General features: G+C 51.3%; 1 protein-coding gene across 1 annotated transcript; it reads left to right on the top strand.

Moving 5' to 3' along the window:
* The first annotated feature begins 8,379 nt into the window (after window positions 1-8,379).
* Window positions 8,380-18,006, top strand: SMARCD2 (SWI/SNF related BAF chromatin remodeling complex subunit D2). The gene is made up of 13 exons (XM_069541707.1): window positions 8,380-8,994; window positions 13,312-13,496; window positions 13,689-13,731; window positions 13,892-14,014; window positions 14,739-14,894; window positions 15,307-15,402; window positions 15,542-15,643; window positions 15,791-15,952; window positions 16,083-16,180; window positions 16,342-16,477; window positions 16,638-16,760; window positions 16,879-16,980; window positions 17,072-18,006. The coding sequence occupies exons 1-13, from the start codon at window positions 8,779-8,781 to the stop codon at window positions 17,123-17,125; spliced, it is 1,596 nt and encodes a 531-aa protein (XP_069397808.1). The 5' UTR covers window positions 8,380-8,778; the 3' UTR covers window positions 17,126-18,006.
* Window positions 18,007-18,061: the final 55 nt, after the last annotated feature.

The raw sequence follows: 18,061 nt of genomic DNA, 5'->3' as shown, positions 1-18,061 counted from the left end.
GCTCCGCGGCTTCGACCGCTACGCCTTCAAGAGCCTGCCACGCGCTCAGACCGTTGGGTAGGCACTGCCGGGAGGGGGCGCAAGACGACGCTCCCAGCCGGAGGATTTGCCTATTCTGCCTAGAAACTCGTGACGTTTGCGAAAAAGCTTAGCGAGGGTTGGCTGAGGCAGGAAGCTAAGACGACCGGAGGGGGTTAGGGAGAAGATGAGAGTAGGGTTGCCTGTATCCTGCTTGGCAGAGAGCACATATTTGACTCGAGATAATGCTTACTGCAAAAAACAACGTGAAAACAAAACGACGTAAACGGTTGCTGTAGCAAGTAATGGCCCTATAAGCAAAACAAGGGATTGTAGGCACCCCTGCCTGTTCGAGGGGTGGTGCGGCCCGAACAGGTGCTACTCCCGCGCAGGAGTGGTCTGCGCGCGCAGCTTTGTTCCTGCCTTGGGCTTCAGTGCGGGCCTGGCGTTGGGTCTAAGTTAGTGACTGGCACGAAGCCCACCAGGGACTTTTCCCGGCTCTTCCTGGGTGGACTGGGAAAGGGATGCCCTGCCAGTGCCTGCCCCCGTTTCTGTAACCCACTCCCCACATAGAAGTAACACGCTTGAGAGAAATATTGGTTCAGGCTTCACTTCCTACCCAATGTGCGTGCGCCCTTCCCACCCTGCCCCAGTCAGGTCCTATCAATAAGCCATAAAAACTGGGGTGAGCTTATAAATCTTACTTTGTTGCCTCTTTCCACCCTGAGACCTTTTTGTCAACTTCCACGTGGAACGTCTCCGGAGGGTCATGTCTCAAAACCCTTTCCCTGAGCTGAAATTAGGCCATTTGCTTCGGCGTCCTTTTGCGGCTCTGGCTCTCCTGTAGCTGCTGGACTGATCCTAAGCTGTGGGCTAAATTTCTTGATGGAAATTTGAAGCTTTGGAAGGTTTTTTCAAGTGCTTACTTCTCTAGTACCCTAGTACCACTACCTCCTCTTTCCCTACTCACAGTTTCAGGGAGAATGTTGGATAGAATAGAAGCTTTGAGGCGAAATAATTTTGTCCATGAATGTCTTACTAGCTTTAGGACTATAGGAAATGTAGGTAACTTACAGTGTCCTCCTCTGGCAACAGGAATGGCATTTAGTTTGTTTATATGAAAGTGCCTACCATTGCTTTTGACACTAAACATAGGTGTGCAATAAATGGCCATCAGTTTTTTCCTTTTCCAATCTCAGAAAGGCCTTTCCTGATTACTCAAACTGCCGAGCTTTATTTTTCTTTGTAGCACTAACCACTACCTGACTTTGAGCTAAATATCCAGCGACCAACTTAAATGGGTGACCTGTTCTTTTCCCAAGTCTGCATTTAGTAATGTTGGTTGGTTACCTGAAAACCAAAAACTCTTTCATTGAAGTATAGTTGATTTACAATGTGATAGTTTCTGGATATATTCATATTCATGTATATAGAATAAACTGTGTATGGTTGCCATTTCCTTCTCCAATCCATGAAAGTGAAAAGTGAAAGTGAAGTTGCTCAGTCGTGTCTGACTCTTAGCGACCCCATAGAAGGCAGCCTACTGGAGTGGGGTGCCATTGCCTTCTCCATATAATGGTGGAAGTATATATATACATGTATATATACATATATATATATGTACATGTTATATACATATATGTACATATATGTATATAACATATATATTAGATGTTACAAGTTAGGGTTTGATTGTATTTTTCTGAGAAATGGTAAACATTCACTAGTACACCACTGTATATATCTATTTACCTGTTTATTGTTTTCTCTCTAGAAAATCTTTTTTTATAACTTATTTTTTATTTGTTTGTGCTAGGTCTTTATTGCTGCACCAGGGCTTTCTCCAGTTGCAATGAGCAGGGGCTTCTCTTCATTGTGCGCGGGCTTCTCATTTTAGGGCATGGGCTCTCAGGCACACACGCTTCATTAGTTGAGGTGCATGGGCCCAGTAGCTGTGACTTGAGGGCTCTAGAGAGCAGGCTCAGTAGTTGTGGCGCGCCGGCTTAGTTGCTCCGTGGCATGTGGAATCTTTGTCGGATCTTCCCTGACCAAGGATCAAACCTGTGTCCCCTGCATTGGCAAGTGAATTTCTTATCCACTGTACCACCAAGGAATTCCTCTCTCTAGAATCTTGTGTCAAAACACGAGGGCATGATTTTCATCTATCTTATTTATTGCTGTCACCTTAGCACTCAGAACAGTGATTGCACATAGCATGCACTAAATAAATATTTAGTAATTGAGTGAGCTAGGAGTCTGTGAAGAGTGGTGATTTCATACCTTAATTTTCTTTGTGGGGAGGTATGATGTAACTCCTTCAGAAGACTTCTAGTTTTATGATGCCAGCCTCTTTGCTTTCTGTTTTCCCCCTGCTTCTTCATCCACTGTTGCCAAAGGTAGGGGCGAGGATGAGAATCTGGATCTGTCTAGAAAAGATATCACCACCATCCTCTTTTAGGCAACAAGCTTGGTGCATCATCCCCACCCTTGGTGTCCTCTATCAGCAGGAGAGAGTGGAAGATTTGTGCTCGTCAGACTCATACCTTCAACTTATTCTAACCCCAGATGACTCAAAAGGCCAAAATGGGGATGACCCCTAACACTGTTTTTCAAAAAAGTGTTTCTTCTACCTCTTCATAAAGTTCCCAACAATTACTATTGTACGGGTTAGTTTTTAAAGCATTTGGAGATTTCTGAGAAGTTTTAATTGATAGGTTTCTATTTTGTTTTCATAGGAATATTTTAAGAAATATTTCATTTGTCTGAAGTTTTAGAGTAACTTAAAGAGTTTATGAAAATAGAGTATATATCAAAATTTATCAAACTGCAATTTAAATATGTGAAGTTGTCAATCATATTTCAATAAAACTTTTTAAAAAGTCACTATTTGGGGCTTCCCAGGTGGTGCTAGTGGTAAAGAACCCGCCTGCCAATGCATGAGACGTAAGAGACTCGGGTTTGATCCCTGGGTCAGGAAGATGCCCTGGAGGAGGGCATGGCAACCCACTCCAGTATTCTTGCCTGGAGAATCCCATGGATAGAAGAGCCTGGCTGGTTATAACCTATAGGGTCGCAAAGAGTTGGATACAACTGAAGCGACTCAGCACATAGAAATACTTAATATTCTACATGAAAACTCTTATTTTTTTTTCAGTATCAGTAAACAAATTTCAGTTTCATGTGAGAATGTTTTTTCAGTTGTGTAACACATTACTTTAGTATGTTATTTTTAGCAAAATGTATTTGTGATGTGATTCTTCTGTTGCTTTACCTAATTTTTAGCATGTTCACTGTTTTTTGTTTTTGGCCCTTCACAAATTTATTTTCCTGGTTCAGTTCAGTTCAGTCGCTCAGTTATGTCTGACTCTTTGCGACCCCATGAATCGCAGCACGCCAGGCCTCCCTGTCCATCACCAACTCCCGGAGTTCACTCAGACTCACGTCCATCGAGTCGGTGATGCCATCCAGCCATCTCATCCTGTCATCCCCTCTTCCTCCTGCCCCCAATCCCTCCCAGCATCAGAGTCTTTTCTAATGAGTCAACTCTTCACGTGAGGTGACCAAAGTACTGGAGTTTCAGCTTTAGCATCAGTCCTTCCAAAGAACACCCAGGGCTGATCTCCTTTAGAATGGACTGGTTGGATCTCCTTGCAGTCCAAGGGACTCTCAAGAGTCTTCTCCAACACCACACTTCAAAAGCATCAATTCTTCGGTGCTCAGCCTTCTTCACAGTCCAACTCTCACATCCATACATGACCACAGGAAAAACCATAGCCTTGACTAGACAGACCTTTGTTGGCAAAGTAATGTCTCTGCTTTTGAATATACTGTCTAGGTTGGTCATAACTTTTCTTCCAAGGAGTAAGTGTCTTTTAATTTCATGACTGCAATCACCATCTGCAGTGATTTTGGAGCCCCCCCAAATAAAGTCTGACACTGTTTCCCCATCTATTTCCCATGAAGTGATGGGACCGGATGCCGTGATCTTTGCTTTCTGAATGTTGAGCTTTAACGCAATTTTTTCACTCTCCTCTTTCACTTTCATCAAGAGGCTTTTTAGTTCCTCTTCACTTTCTGCCATAAGGGTGGTGTCATCTGCATATCTGAGGTTATTGATATTTCTCCTGGCAATCTTGATTCCAGCTTGTGCTTCTTCCAGCCCAGCGTTTCTCATGATGTACTCTGCATATAAGTTAAATAATCAGGGTGACAATATACAGCCTTGATGTACTCCGTTTCCTATTTGGAACCAGTCTGTTAATGCATATCAAATGTAAGTCTAGTTCATAAGCTCTATCACAGTAACCTCTTCAAGCCACCCTCATTTCTCTTTTGTGGCTTTGAATAGTTTTGCTCATTTATGTTAACTCTTTCTGCAAAGTGCTACCCAGTCAACATCCTAATCACTGCTTGTGAGAAATAAAAGTTTCAGCACTTATAGTTGGCAGGACTTCTTTCAGCTTATTTTTTTCAGGTACTTTTGAATGTCATTTTCTATATTGTCATATGCTTATATTTTTACTATGCTTTTACCAGTTCCTCAGCAGCATATCATCCTTAACTTTAATTTCTTCAATTAAAATTTTAAGCTTCAACATGTTTAAGGCTATTTATATAATCCCATGTAATAAAAATAGCTGTATCATGTAAATATAGCTGTTTTTAAAGTTCTGATAATTTTATAAAATGATCACTTAGTGAACTGAATTTTGGCAAGAGAGCTCACTCCAGCCCACCCTTCCTTTTTATGAACGGTGCTTTCCTAGGGAAGTGGAAGTCATTCCTTCAGGTGTAGAATTGCTTTGGTTCAGGTAGTTCATGGTCACGTGACTGGGTTATAGAAGCAGCAGGTCTGAACCTGACAAAAGCAGAAGAAACTCCAGGTAGAGAACTATCCTTTCCTGTACCTGTATCTCTCATTTGACTACTTTTTTTGATTTCAACGTTCTCCAAATCTGCTTCCTCCCTGATCCCTCAAGACCCTCTCTCTCCCTTTTGTTGTTGATTAGTTGCTAAGCCATGTCTGACTCTTGTGACCCCATGGACTGTAGCCCACCAGGCTTCTCTGTTCATGGGATTCTCCAGGCAAGAATACTGGAGTAGGTTGCCATTTCCTTGGGGATCTTCCCAATCCAGGGATTGAAACCATGTCTCCTGCATTGCTGGCAGATTCTTTAGCAATGAGCCACCTGGGAAACCCCCTCTTTCTCTCTTACCTGCTTTTTATTCCTGGGACTGGCAATACCTGACTCAGGGCAACTTATTAATAGAGGCTAAATAGCTAGTTAGGATCAATATAGCCTTAACCAGAATCAGAAGAGCTTATAGATTAAGGGTTAAACATAAGGAGTTAGTATGAAGTGAATCAACCTTGGCGACCCATCAGAGTCAAGATAAGGATAAGATCTGAGTAGGGAGTAAACAAAGAAAAATCCAGGAATTCAGGTGGAGGGTCACAGTCAACACAATACATCCATGGGAGTGAGGCTGTAAAGCTCAAGAAAGATTTGTGAGTCAAAGTTAACTGTTATGGTTGTTGTCCAGTCACTCAGTCGTGTCCAACTTTTTGTGACCCCATGAACTGGAGGACGCCAGGCTTACCTTTCCTTCACAATCTCCCTGAACTTTCTCAAACTCATGTCCACTGAATCGGCAATGCCATCCAACTATCTCATCCTCTGTCATCCCCTTCTCCTGCCTTCAGAACTGTTATGGTTAAGCTGGTTTTAACCTTCTGTCATGATGGATTACCTCCTGATTGGAAACAACTTAAAACAGTCCTGGGATGGGGAAGCAGAGGTAACTTTTATCAGAGTTATTTCCTGAGCAGGCATTGTTTCTGCATGGTCCTAGAGTTCACGCTGCAGGAATGTGTGGATGGAGACAGAGCCCCAAACAAAAGTCACAGCACAATAGGATGAGTACTCTTAGATTTAGAGTGCTGTGGAAAAACAGAAAAGAGAATAGCAAATTGACAATGGCATTTGGTGAGTGGGGATCAGAAATGACGGAGACTTCCAGAGGCAGTGACATTTGAGCTGGTCTTGAAGAATAAACAGACTCTTACATAGCAGGGAACTGGGGAAGAACACTTACTTAATAAATATGTATTGAGTACTTTACTCTATGCCAGGTATAGTTCCAGGCAGTGGGGACATAGCAGCGAAAAAGTCCCCACCTTAAACGAGCTTATATTTTAGTGACATCATAGAAGAACCACAGCATGAAAGGCATGTTCAGGGAAGGGCAGGTTCAGTGTGATTTGATGGTAGAATTCATGGGATATTGATGGGGAATAAAGCTATAGAGATAGGAGGAGGACAGAGAATAGAGAGTCAATTGTGCCATGTTTATAGACTCTTCTGTAAGCCATTGGCTTTTAACATTTTAGGAACCTTTTCTGCCAAAGATATCTTTTCAAGGTCAGTCAACATAAAAAAAAGTAGAGCTCCTTGGTTACAGCAGGGATATGGAGGTGGAGCAAGGGAGGAACTCCTAGCTCAGCCCTCTCAACCTCACTTTCAACTCTCCACAAGAGCGCTGAGAAACCCAAAGGACCCCAGTGGGTTTAAAACCCACTAGTGAAGGTGATGGAAGACATGAATGTGGGAGCACTGTTTCTCTGCAGGTAGTAACAGACCAGAGGTAACAGAACAATAACAACTACCAACAAGAAATCATATACAGTGGTAAATGCCTGGATTGTGGATTCTCAGGCCAGATTAGAACCAGAACTAAATCTCAGCACCATCACAGGAAGAACAAGCAAGTATCTGAATCTCTCTGCCTTGATTTCTAAAACAGAGGTAAAAGTAGTATTTACATTATATGCATTGTAGGGATTAAATAAGGTAATGTGTAGTAAATGCTTAATAAATGTTTGCTATTCTCTCCCTACTGTCTAGGAAATCTTTCTCAATTTCTACCATGTCTTAGATATGTTTTCCCCCTAAAACCTTGAGGATATTTTTTTCATAGCAATTAACTCATTGCTGATGTTATCATTTTATCTCATTGCACTTGAAGATCATTCACTTGTTTACACATACACAGAGGGTTGAACCAGAATTACCTGGGAGGTCTTTTTTTGAATACAGCACAGGGATCCAGTGGTTGTGTGTGTGTATGTGTAGGGGGGTGGCTTGGCAAGGATAGTTTGGAATAGCTCCCCAGCGGATTCACCCCTACTACTTCCTCTGGAACTGCTGTTGGTCTAGCAGCTTGAAAGGGCTGAAATGGACATCAACTGCATTAAGAATTCTTTACCCACTTTGCAGTGGTGGGGAGGGGACCTGGTGGAACAATTCCAGTGGTTTGTTCTCAGACTTGCAGGTAACCCACTTTTAGGGAGAAAGAGGAGAATCTCTGAGAAGACAGGAGAGCAGCAGCAGCAACAGCAGGGTTGATCACTGAAGGATAAAGCTACCAGGAAGTAGAGATGTGCAGAACTAATCAAAAAGGGTTGCACTATGAACAGGATCTGGGGTGCTTTGGTGCAAGACTTGGTTGGGGATGAAAACATAAAACAGAGAATTTATATAATGAAAAATCTATCTTCGGTACTCCAAAGTGTACTGAGTAGCAACAGCATTGCTTGAGAGCTTGTTAGGAATGCAGAATCTTGATCCCTAGCCTAGAACCCAAGCTTATAGAATCATAGTCTGCATTTTAAACAAAAGCCCAGCAGTTTCTTATGCTCCTTAGAGTTTGAGGAGCACTGGTCTGAATCATGGAGAGAAAGTCACAGAACACCTGGCAAGGCTGAAGCACTTTTGAGTACCTCTGACTTAGGGCTGATTTCTGAAAAGTTATTGAACTTTTGAAAGTCGCTATAAATCTTGGAGACAGACCTTATTTAACTCTAGGAGCCTTCTCGGAATGCAAAATTCCTTTGCCTAGGAACATCTCCTGTAGAGTAAAGTTATTACTAGGTTTCCTTAATGGGAGGCAGAGGCACATTCAAAATAGGCGATAAGAGCTCGGCGCTTGGCCAATTCAATCCTTCACACAGTGGATCGGGTCCGGAGCAGCCAAGTCCGCTGGCAGCTCTGGCTTTTAAAGTCAAGTTGGCAGCTGCCCTGCCGCAGAGAGCAGCTCGTTGTCTTTAATTCTAAAAACGTAGAAACGAGGACAAAACTATTTTCAGGGAGTGTGACCCGGTACCTCGGGGATTCGGCTGCACCGAGGAGAAATCAGCAACTACTCTTACACCATACTCTTACCTCCTGACCTTCGACCTCTGACCCCCCTACCGCATTTCCGTGTGCAGCTTCCGCTCCCGCCCCTCCGGTGGAGGGCCGACCCAAGGGATGTGGGCGGGGCTTCGGGGCTCGGCGGTTAGGGGCGGTGCCTGTTGGGGGCGGGTCTCGCGAGGGGCGGGATTTGAGGAGACATCCTCGCATTGGGCGACTAGGTATAGGCGGGGCTTGGTGCTGGGCTGGGTTAGGCGGGGCAGGGAGTTAGTTACCGCCTCTGGGTAACTGGACGCTGGCGGCCAAACCTCCGGAGGCCGGGGAGGCAGGGGGCCCGTAGCAGATCCCGGATCCGGAATTTTCCGGGCAGGACCGGAATCAAGATCGGCCCTGCCCCAAAGTGGGTTTCTGAAGAACTCGCGAACTTGGATTAGGAAAGCCCGGAATCCGGATCAACAAAACCCAGAACCCGGAATTTAGATCGGAAAGTCCCGGAGCACGGAGTGCGGAGCGAACTCAGCGCGGAGCCCGGAGTCCGGACCGAGACACCGCCGGACGGGACGGAGCGATGTCGGGCCGTGGCGCGGGCGGGTTCCCGCTGCCCCCGTTGAGCCCTGGCGGCGGCGCGGTTGCTGCGGCCCTGGGAGCGCCGCCTCCGCCAGCGGGACCCGGCATGCTGCCCGGACCGGCGCTTAGGGGGCCTGGGCCGGCTGGAGGCGTGGGGGGCCCCGGGGCCGCTGCCTTTCGCCCCATGGGCCCCGCGGGCCCGGCGGCGCAGTACCAGGTGAGGAGGGCGGATGGGCGGGCGCCGCCTCGAGCACTCCCGGGGCTGGGGGCCTCTAGTGAGGGCCCTGGGGCAGCCTCCTGAATAGGGGGTACAGAAGCTCTGCATGCGGATTTCACGGGGCACGGTGGGGGGCAAGGGCAGGGACCCTCGGGCTCGGCCAGGTGGTGGTGGAGGATTTGAGGGAGAAGGTAAGAGCGACTCGGGTGGAGGGTTTGAACCATTTGGGAGCGTCTGGGGGTCTTCCTTGGAACGGGGATTCTGAATAACTGAGAGATGGAGGCGTAGTCGAAGCTAGTGAGTTGTGGACGGGTGGAATGAGAAATCTAGTATAGATTCTCGGGTAAAGGGTCCTGGGAAGTGATGAGAAAGTTTTGGGAAAGAGCCCTCATTGAGAAAGCAGGGTTACCCTGCATTGGTCTTGGTCATACTCCAAGTCTGCTCTGGGTTTTTTTTTTCTCCCCCTAGTTGGGAACTGGCAGAGTTTTAGCGTGTCTGAGATGGCTCCCAGCTGCTAAGGAGGAGGAAAAAGGGCCTGGCTTCCCAGGGGCACAGAAGGCAGAGGATGGGGATTGCAGCCCGTGCAAGGGGAATCTACTACTGGGCCAAGCCCTGGCACCTTCACACAGGGATGCCTCTGGGTTAGATCAGAGAGGGTGGTGGACAGGCCTGAGGAAGGAGGAAAGCCTAGCCCATTCTGGACAGACTTTCTGGCTTTCTGCCTGGTGTCATAGTGTCCAGGAGTTGATTAGTCTGGAGGAACAGAGAGGCACCACTGAGTACTGCTGGTCTGGGGCTGGAGGAGCCTGCAGAGAGTTGCCTCAAAGGGTTCTGTCTGACCCCTTCTGGGTCTGGCTTTGCAGAGGACTTCTCGGGTTGCAGCTTCAAAGGCCATGGAGAAACTGTGGGGTCAGTGTGTGAGGAACTCAGCCTCACACTGGGGGTGGGGCTTACCAGTCCCCAAGTTCATTGTTTCTCCCCAGAATGCTTGGGAATTGCCCTCATCCTTTTTGCTGCCCTCCTCTCCACTTTTAATTAGCCTTTAGGTTCTAAACAACAACATATTCCAATCTGTGTGCCCCAGCACTTGACACGGAAGTCTTGCTAATCTCTCAGGGCAGCTGGGAGATTCTCATGTCTCCCTTCCCTCTTGCACCCAGGTAAAGGTCCCCTAAGTGGTTCCTCATATAGTAGGAGCCCTGGGTCCCCACTTTGTGAAGAGATGCTTCACTGGGACGGTGATTTTTCCTTCTTGCACCTCATGTTCCCTCTTCTCTCTGAACCAAGGATCTGGCTATTGACAGAGACAGACCTGGTCCCCAAGACTCCAGCTGGTTTTCATCTTTCCCATCTTTCTCTCACTCCAGGGGATTCATGGGCCCAGGGTGTCACTGAGGGATCCCTGGGTCTGTCATTCCAGCTCTTAGGTGAGTTAGCTGAGGAGCCTCCCTGGGGGCTGTTGGCCCCAGGGAAGGCTCCAAGGACTAGATAGGAGCCTCTCTAATTTCCTAAGCCTGGGGAAAGCCCTGAGAGGACGGATTCCAGAGTGATTTGGAGGGAGTGGCCTTGGACTGGTGGCAAGGCTGAGCTAATTGGCTGGGTACCCCAGGCTTCCAGGAGAGGGGACCTTGAGGAAGGCACGGAGCCTCTGCCTCCCTGGGCTTCCCCTGCAGCTTCTCATGGCCTCCTCCTCCTCCAGGGAAGGGGCATGTGTGTACGTGTAGGGGGAGGGAGGGCCCAGTTCATGTCTGCTGACTTCAAGGAGGATCCTATGTGGCCTCTTTCCAAGTCCAGTTATGTGACTTCTGGGAGAAGGGACTTGAGATCTGAGGAGCAGGGGGTGTGTCTCTGCTGGGGCATGTGAGGTGAGCTGCAGGAGTGAGGCTCTCAAGCCCACGTTGGGCAAATAGGGGAGCTTACTGGTGGCAGGGAAGTGATGACCCCACCTCTTTACAGAGTGTTTCAAGCTGTGGGTCACGGTCTACTAAGGAGCTTAAAGAAAACATAATATTAAAATAAAAAACAAACACTACACCGCTCCCCCCCCCCGCACCCCCCCCCCCCGCCCCGCAAAGAACAGAGATTGCTGGGTTCACGCCAGAGAGTTGAAAATATTTTGTATGTCTGCAGAGGTAGGTTCTCTTCTTCTTGGTCCTTAGGCCCAGCCTTCAGAGGCACCAGGGGCCAGACTGGCCTCCCACCCCTGCTGTCCTGGGTGGTGGATCCAGAGTCCGGTTGAGGACATGGGCTGTGCTGGGCTAAGGGAGAGGAGGTTACTGCTCACATCTGAGGCTCAGGGCGTGGAGCCAGGCCTCCCTATCCCTGCTGCAGGAATGGGGTCAGGGAGCCTAAGAGATCAGGGCTCTGTTCTTTTTAAATTTTTTTTAAAGTCTTGGGTTGTTTTTTAGAAGAGGAGGAATTACTGGTGCTTCAGAGCCCAGGTGTGGAGCTTGGCCAGGCTCAGCTGGGACTGCAGGAACTGTAAGCCGCCTTTCCAGGGGCCCCTTCCCACCTTGGGAGAAGTCTGGGGCCCTGGGCGAGCTGGGGGGCCTCGCAGGCTTCCTCCAGGCCCGGCCTGTGCCACCTGGTTTTGAGACTTCCTGTTCCGGGAGCACCTGCCTAGGCGGGCTTCGTGGTGCACAGGACCTCCCACTCTGCAGGTTCCCTGCCTCAGTCGTTCCACCCCCTCAGCTCAGGCGCTGGTGGGAAACACTCGAGTCTAGGGTGTGAGGGGGCTGGGCTCTCAGCTGTGGCCACCCTGAGTTTTTTTTTTCTAGCATCTCTAGCTGTGTAGCTCTGGCTCATTAAGGCAGAGAAGCAGGCTGTCTTTGCCTCTCCACAGCTCAGAGGAGCCTCCTCCTGATGAGGAGACTTGTGGCAGGACTCCAGAGGCCCCCCATCCTCCCAAACGCTTCCTTCCCACCCCCCTCCTTCTCCCCTCCCCCTGTCTTTGGGTCGTGTTTCTCTTTTCCTGTGTCTGCCTCTGGTCAAGAATCTGACCGTCCTTGGTGAGAACGTGGGATGAGTGCGGGATGAAGAGTTGGAGTAGGAATCTCATCTCTGTGATGCTGGCAGGGAAGGGGGTTGGGGGGGCGGGGGGGTCCTTTGATTTGGTGTGAATCCCCACCCAGCCTGGCTTGGTTGGCTGGTTGTGCTGGTTGCATAATCTGGGCCCTGGGGCCAGCCCTGTGAAGCTGCCAGGGACAGTGTGTGCGAGGCAGAGCTGCCAAACAGGCCTTGCAGGCAGCAGCAGCCACAAGAAAGGGGGTGGGGGCTCCTCCCCAGTGGGTTCCACAGTAATGTTGGGGAGCCGGACCTCAGTGGGAAATCCCTTCTGCAGGTTTTGAAAGAAGCCACCTCCTACCCAGCTTCCTCTGCTGATCCTAAGACTTTGATCCTTGCATCCCAGGCTAATCTTATCTCCATTCTCCAGCTTGGCATTGCCAAGCAGCCCCAGCCACCAGGTGGCGTGTGGACCGCAGGCAGAGGCCAGGTGCCAGCTGCTCTCCCTTCCGCAGACCACTGGGGAGCCACAGCTTCCCTTTGGAGTCTTCAGGCCTAGAGGTTGGGGGCTGGGCAGCAGAGAGGTGAGAGAAGGGTCCAGTTCTGGGTGGTGAGTAGGGGCCATATGGCGACCAGATGGCCTGTGTACTCTGCCTGAGGCCGCCCCCACCCGTCGGGACAGGCTCCAAGCCATCCTGTTGCAGCTTGCTCACCTGCGGTGCCGCTGCCGATGGGCCTGCCAGCCCTTTGGACTGCCGTTCCCTGCTCAGTCACACCACCAGGCCGGTGACTGGGGACGGGCACTGGGGCTGTGCCCCGTCAGCCTGCTTGCATCACAGCCACAGTCCGCCGCCTGGCTACGACACTGCCCCTGGCTTCTGCCTCAAGCTGTGGGAGGAGAGGATGGAGTGCTCGGTGGGACCATCTGAGAGCCTTGAGGCTGGCTGGTCCAGGGAGCCGGGCAGAGTGTTGCTGGGGCCAGAAGGTGGTTGCAAGTGGCAATAGGCCCTGAAAAACTCCCCCAGGCCCTTCTCCCTGCAGGCAGGGTTCTCCTCCCACCCCTTGGGCTCTGCGGGCCTCATTCGCTGGCACGGCTGCCAGGGCGGTTGAAGGGGGCGGGGCAGGTGTGGTTTACACTTCTGCTCTCAGGCGCTTGCTCCCCTTTGTTCCTGGCACTCCTGCCTGGGCTCGGCGGCCCCGTGGTGTGCTGCTCAGGACTGGACCCGGGCGAGGAGAGGGATGGAAGGAATGGGTTACGGGCCCCGTTGGGCCCCACCCCTGACCTATGCACCCCCGTTGGCTCACTTCCCCCAGCGGCCTGGCATGTCCCCAGGGAGCCGGATGCCCATGGCTGGCTTGCAGGTGGGACCCCCTGCCGGCTCCCCCTTTGGCACAGCTGCTCCACTTCGACCTGGCATGCCACCCACCATGATGGACCCATTCCGAAAACGCCTGCTTGTGCCTCAGGCCCAGCCCCCGATGCCTGCCCAGCGCCGGGGGTAAGACCTTCCTGTTTCTTCTACCCCATCTAGCGTAGCTCTGGCAGTAACACGGTTTCCGTGTGTCCTAAGAGCTGCGATGACTGAGGAAGACTCCTGGTTGTCTTGGGAAGGTCCTGGGGACTGGAGAGGTGGGGAGGCGGGGAGGTCCTTTGGACCATTGACCTCTTCGTTGGGTTTCTGTCCTCTTAGGTTAAAGAGGAGGAAGATGGCAGATAAAGTTCTACCTCAGCGAGTGAGTATGTTGGGAGAGGGCCTAAGAGGCCCACCCAAGGGCTGGTTGGCTGAGGGTGGACTCAGTCTCCCCTCACCTTGGGGTGAGGGAGGAAGTGAGGAAGGAGCCAGAGCTGCAGCTGAAATGAGCTGATGGATCCTTGCTCCCTCCACACTTCCAGATTCGGGAGCTTGTCCCAGAGTCTCAGGCGTACATGGACCTCTTGGCTTTTGAACGGAAGCTGGACCAGACCATTGCTCGAAAGCGGATGGAAATCCAGGAGGCCATCAAAAAGCCTCTGACGGTGTGTGCAGCCCCAGCCGCTCCTGGGCCTCGCCAAGCTTCTCTGCCCCTCCCTGGGCTTGTTTTCCAGGGGCCAAGTGGGCGTCTCTGATGGGCTAGAGCAGGATGTTTTACACTATAGGATACAGCCCATTTAGCATGAATTTGCTTTGATGTGGTGAGGCCAGCCTGTTTTTAATGGAACATTAGGGTTGTAGAAATGATCATTCTTCACAGTAGCAAAGGAATTACGACATTTTTGATTCATATATTTGCATATATGTGCAGATCCTGGATCATAATTTAAAACAATATTATACATCATGGTCAGAAGTTTGAAAGGCAAAGCTGGAGGGTAGATGAGGATAGTTCCTGTCTTCTTCCCCGTCCCTAGAGAAATTTTATCTAGAGAACAGTTCCTTGAATGGTGGAGGCTTTCCGGGAGACGATATTCTGTAGCCACGATGAGTGTTTGGGTTTCACTTAAACTATGAGCCAGCAACTTCTGATAGCACCCTCAGTGGATCTGTCACACCACCGATGCCCCTGTATTGGACCTTTTGGTACTGCATGTTTCCCCATAAAGTTGTGAGTCCCTTGAAGGTGAGGGATGAGATTTCCTCGCCCAGTTCCCAGGGCCTCACTAGGGGCCTGACCCATAGCACTCTATGGGTGTGAAATGAGTTCAGACGGGAGGATTGGGTAGCAGCTGGTCCCTGTCTAGTTAACCTGTTGTCTTTCTTTAGCAAAAACGAAAGCTGCGGATCTATATTTCCAATACATTCAGTCCCAGCAAGGCAGAAGGTGACAGTGCAGGAACCACAGGGACCCCTGGAGGAACCCCCGCAGGGGACAAGGTGGCTTCCTGGGAACTCCGAGTAGAGGGAAAACTGCTGGATGATGTGAGTTGGGGAAGGAGGTGTCTGGAGGGGCAGTGGTCTATGTGGGTTTCAGACTTGGGCCAGACACTTGGGCACTTCCCGGGTCATCCTGCTGGAGGGAGAGGGCACAGCACCCAGTCCAGAGGTGGGAGGTTTGTGTGGTTGTTACAGTGCTTTTCCTGCAGATGGCGATAGAGTGTCCTGAGGAAGGGGTGCCCTTGCTAATTCCGGTCCTTTACTGGCTGACAGCGGGGCTGCCTAGGGACCCTTTCTGTGCCTCAGGTCTCACTTTTCCCTGCTTCTTTCAGGGCCTGAGAATCCTCAGTACCCTGAGCTTTAGGACTGAAACAATATTCCTCTGTTCGGGGCTTAGTATGTGGCTTAGGCTTGAACCTTCAGTGGCACCCCTGTCTCACCCCCTTTACATCCCCAGCCTAGTAAACAGAAGCGGAAGTTTTCTTCCTTCTTTAAGAGCCTCGTCATCGAGCTGGACAAGGAACTGTATGGGCCAGACAACCACCTGGTAGAGGTGAGAGCGGGCCTGGGGCTTGGGAGCACAGGGTGCCGTGCCCGGCGGGCAGAGGAATGGCCTCAGTCCCCTTGCAGGGCCAGGTGCGTATGTTGCCCGCCCCTTTGGTGATGAGCTTGACTCCCCTTCCTCCTGCCAGTGGCACCGGATGCCCACCACCCAGGAGACAGACGGCTTCCAGGTGAAACGGCCTGGAGACCTGAACGTCAAGTGCACCCTCCTGCTCATGCTGGATCATCAGGTGACGAGTGCCCTGAGGCCACGTCTGGGCTCACGGGGACTGTCATCTGGGGCGGGGGCAGGTGCCCAATGGAAACCCTTCCTGTCCCTGCCCTAGCCTGCTTTGGGTTTTTTTTTCCCTCCTCTGACTCCCGTCTGTCCATGCCAGCCCCCACAGTACAAGCTGGACCCCCGCCTGGCGAGGCTGCTGGGGGTGCACACGCAGACGAGGGCTGCCATCATGCAGGCCCTGTGGCTCTACATCAAACACAACCAGCTGCAGGACGGCCACGAGCGCGAGTACATCAACTGCAACCGCTACTTCCGCCAGGTAAGCAGGCACACTGCCCCCTCCCCTTCCAGCCCCCGCCTGCCTTGCCTGTGGCGCCACACCGCCCCGGGACGGGCCGCTTCCCCATGTGCCCACCAGGGCGTCACCGACCCTCTGGCGCCCTCCCCAGATCTTCAGCTGTGGCCGACTACGTTTCTCTGAGATTCCCATGAAGCTGGCAGGGTTGCTGCAGCATCCAGACCCGATTGTCATCAACCACGTCATCAGGTAAACGGGAAGAGGGAGGAACGCTGCTCTCAGGGGTTTGCCTTTGACTTCAATTAAAGCCAAAGCAAAGCAGCACGTTTGGTTTCTTGCTCCCTGGGTGTGTGTGGTCTGGCCCCGGGCGGGCGGGAGGGAAGTAGCTCCCTCTCCCGTGTGCCGTGTAGCGTGGACCCTAACGACCAGAAGAAGACAGCCTGTTACGACATTGACGTGGAGGTGGATGACCCGCTCAAGGCCCAGATGAGCAATTTTCTGGCCTCTACCACCAATCAGCAGGAGATCGCCTCCCTTGATGTCAAGGTGGGCCCCAACCTCCTCTGGGCCCCCAGTGAGCATGGGCAGGTGTCGGGCATTTCCATTTATATAGCACCTTGGGATGGGACCTGAGTCCTTTGGGGTTGAGGCTGGAAGCAGACCTTGTCGGGGTGGGAGCCAGTTTGACACGTACCCCTTTGCCCAGATCCACGAGACTATTGAGTCCATCAACCAGCTGAAGACCCAGAGGGATTTCATGCTCAGTTTTAGCACTGACCCCCAGGACTTCATCCAGGAGTGGCTCCGTTCCCAGCGCCGGGACCTCAAGGTGTGCCCCTTTTTCCTGAGGATGATCCCACGTTAAGCTCTGGGGGTTCTGTCCCCAGCACCGTTCTTCTGGCTCAGGGGTGGGAATTGCGTTCAGCTCTGCTCCTGGTGCTCTACAGATCATCACTGATGTGACTGGGAACCCGGAGGAGGAGAGACGAGCAGCTTTCTACCACCAGCCCTGGGCCCAGGAAGCAGTAGGGAGGCACATCTTTGCCAAGGTGAGGCGGCTCTGCCCTGGCTGGCCTGGAGGGCATACCGGAGGGCAGGGTGGGCAGCCGGGCCTGAGCCACTGGTCTGTCCCTGCTCCAGGTGCAGCAGCGAAGGCAGGAACTGGAACAGGTGCTGGGAATCCGCCTGACCTAACTGCTCAGGGACCCCTTCCTTTCTTCCCAGCCTGGAGCCACGCCCTCAGCCTGGAAGGGGACCACCCTCTGGGGCACAGACACGTAGGATAACGAGGGGGTGAGGGGCATCTCCAGTTACCCTCGGCTCCCCGGCTTTAGTTTCTTAAGTGTAGTGATAGGATTCCTTGTTGCTTGGTCCTCCAAAGCCTTCTTACTTACACATTGGCTTTAACTGGGTTCACGAGAGGCCTCCTGTGCCCCCTGCAGGCAGGCCTGAGAAGGACCTGGAGGCTCTGCTTTGACATTTTAACCGAGACCTTTTGGAACCAGAGGCCCCTGGCTTTGCTTGTTTACAGACCCCCTTGGGGCGAGTGTCCACGCTGGCTCCAGGGAGCGGGGTGAGGAAGAGGAGCATGGCTCCCTTTCTTCCTAGCCTTTCCAAACCAAAGTTCTTTGCCATTCCTACCAGCCCAGCCTTGCTGCTGGTAATTTCCTTTCCTTCGGGTTATTTGCACTATTTGTGGAGCAGGATTTTCTATGCGGGAGCCACTTTTTTTATGGGGGTGTGTTGGGGGTTTTCAGGGAGCCCTACTTGGGGGGTCCCTTATTTTCTTTTCTCAATCTATGCAAGCGGCTCTGGCCGCCATCATCTCCTGCGATGCCAGAGGGCTGTCACCCCAGTTCTTGGGCCCAGGGTAACGCCTCCTAGGGAGAGGGCACCCTAATTCTCTGGCGTGGCCTGAGGCGTGGGTGTGTGTGTGCTCGGTGGAGGGCAGTGGGAGATGGGGAGGACTATTGTTGCTCTTTGGAGCCTGTTAAGGAGGGTGGGCCGAGGGCTTGGCAAACGCCACTTCTGGCAGGTTTGGAAATTTCCAAATAAATCTTTGTTTATTGGTGGTACCTAGACCTGGTGATTGAACAGTGCAGCTGCTGATTAACAGACTCGAGTCCTCAA

The sequence above is a fragment of the Ovis canadensis genome, chromosome 11 (assembly GCF_042477335.2).
Source record: "Ovis canadensis isolate MfBH-ARS-UI-01 breed Bighorn chromosome 11, ARS-UI_OviCan_v2, whole genome shotgun sequence".
NCBI classification, from domain to species: Eukaryota; Metazoa; Chordata; class Mammalia; order Artiodactyla; family Bovidae; genus Ovis; species Ovis canadensis.
Note: the sequence above shows the minus strand (reverse complement) of the source record. Positions and strands in the feature narration are given on the sequence as shown.

What these genes read in the sequence shown, in the direction of transcription:
- SMARCD2 (XM_069541707.1), top strand. Translation starts at nt 8,779, where the DNA reads ATGTCGGGCCGTGGCGCGGGCGGGTTCCCGCTGCCCCCGTTGAGCCCT. An exon ending in GCAACCGCTACTTCCGCCAG is followed by an intron (nt 15,953 to 16,082) that starts GTAAGCAGGCAC and finishes CGCCCTCCCCAG; the next exon opens with ATCTTCAGCTGTGGCCGACT. An exon ending in CCCAGCGCCGGGACCTCAAG is followed by an intron (nt 16,761 to 16,878) that starts GTGTGCCCCTTT and finishes GGTGCTCTACAG; the next exon opens with ATCATCACTGATGTGACTGG.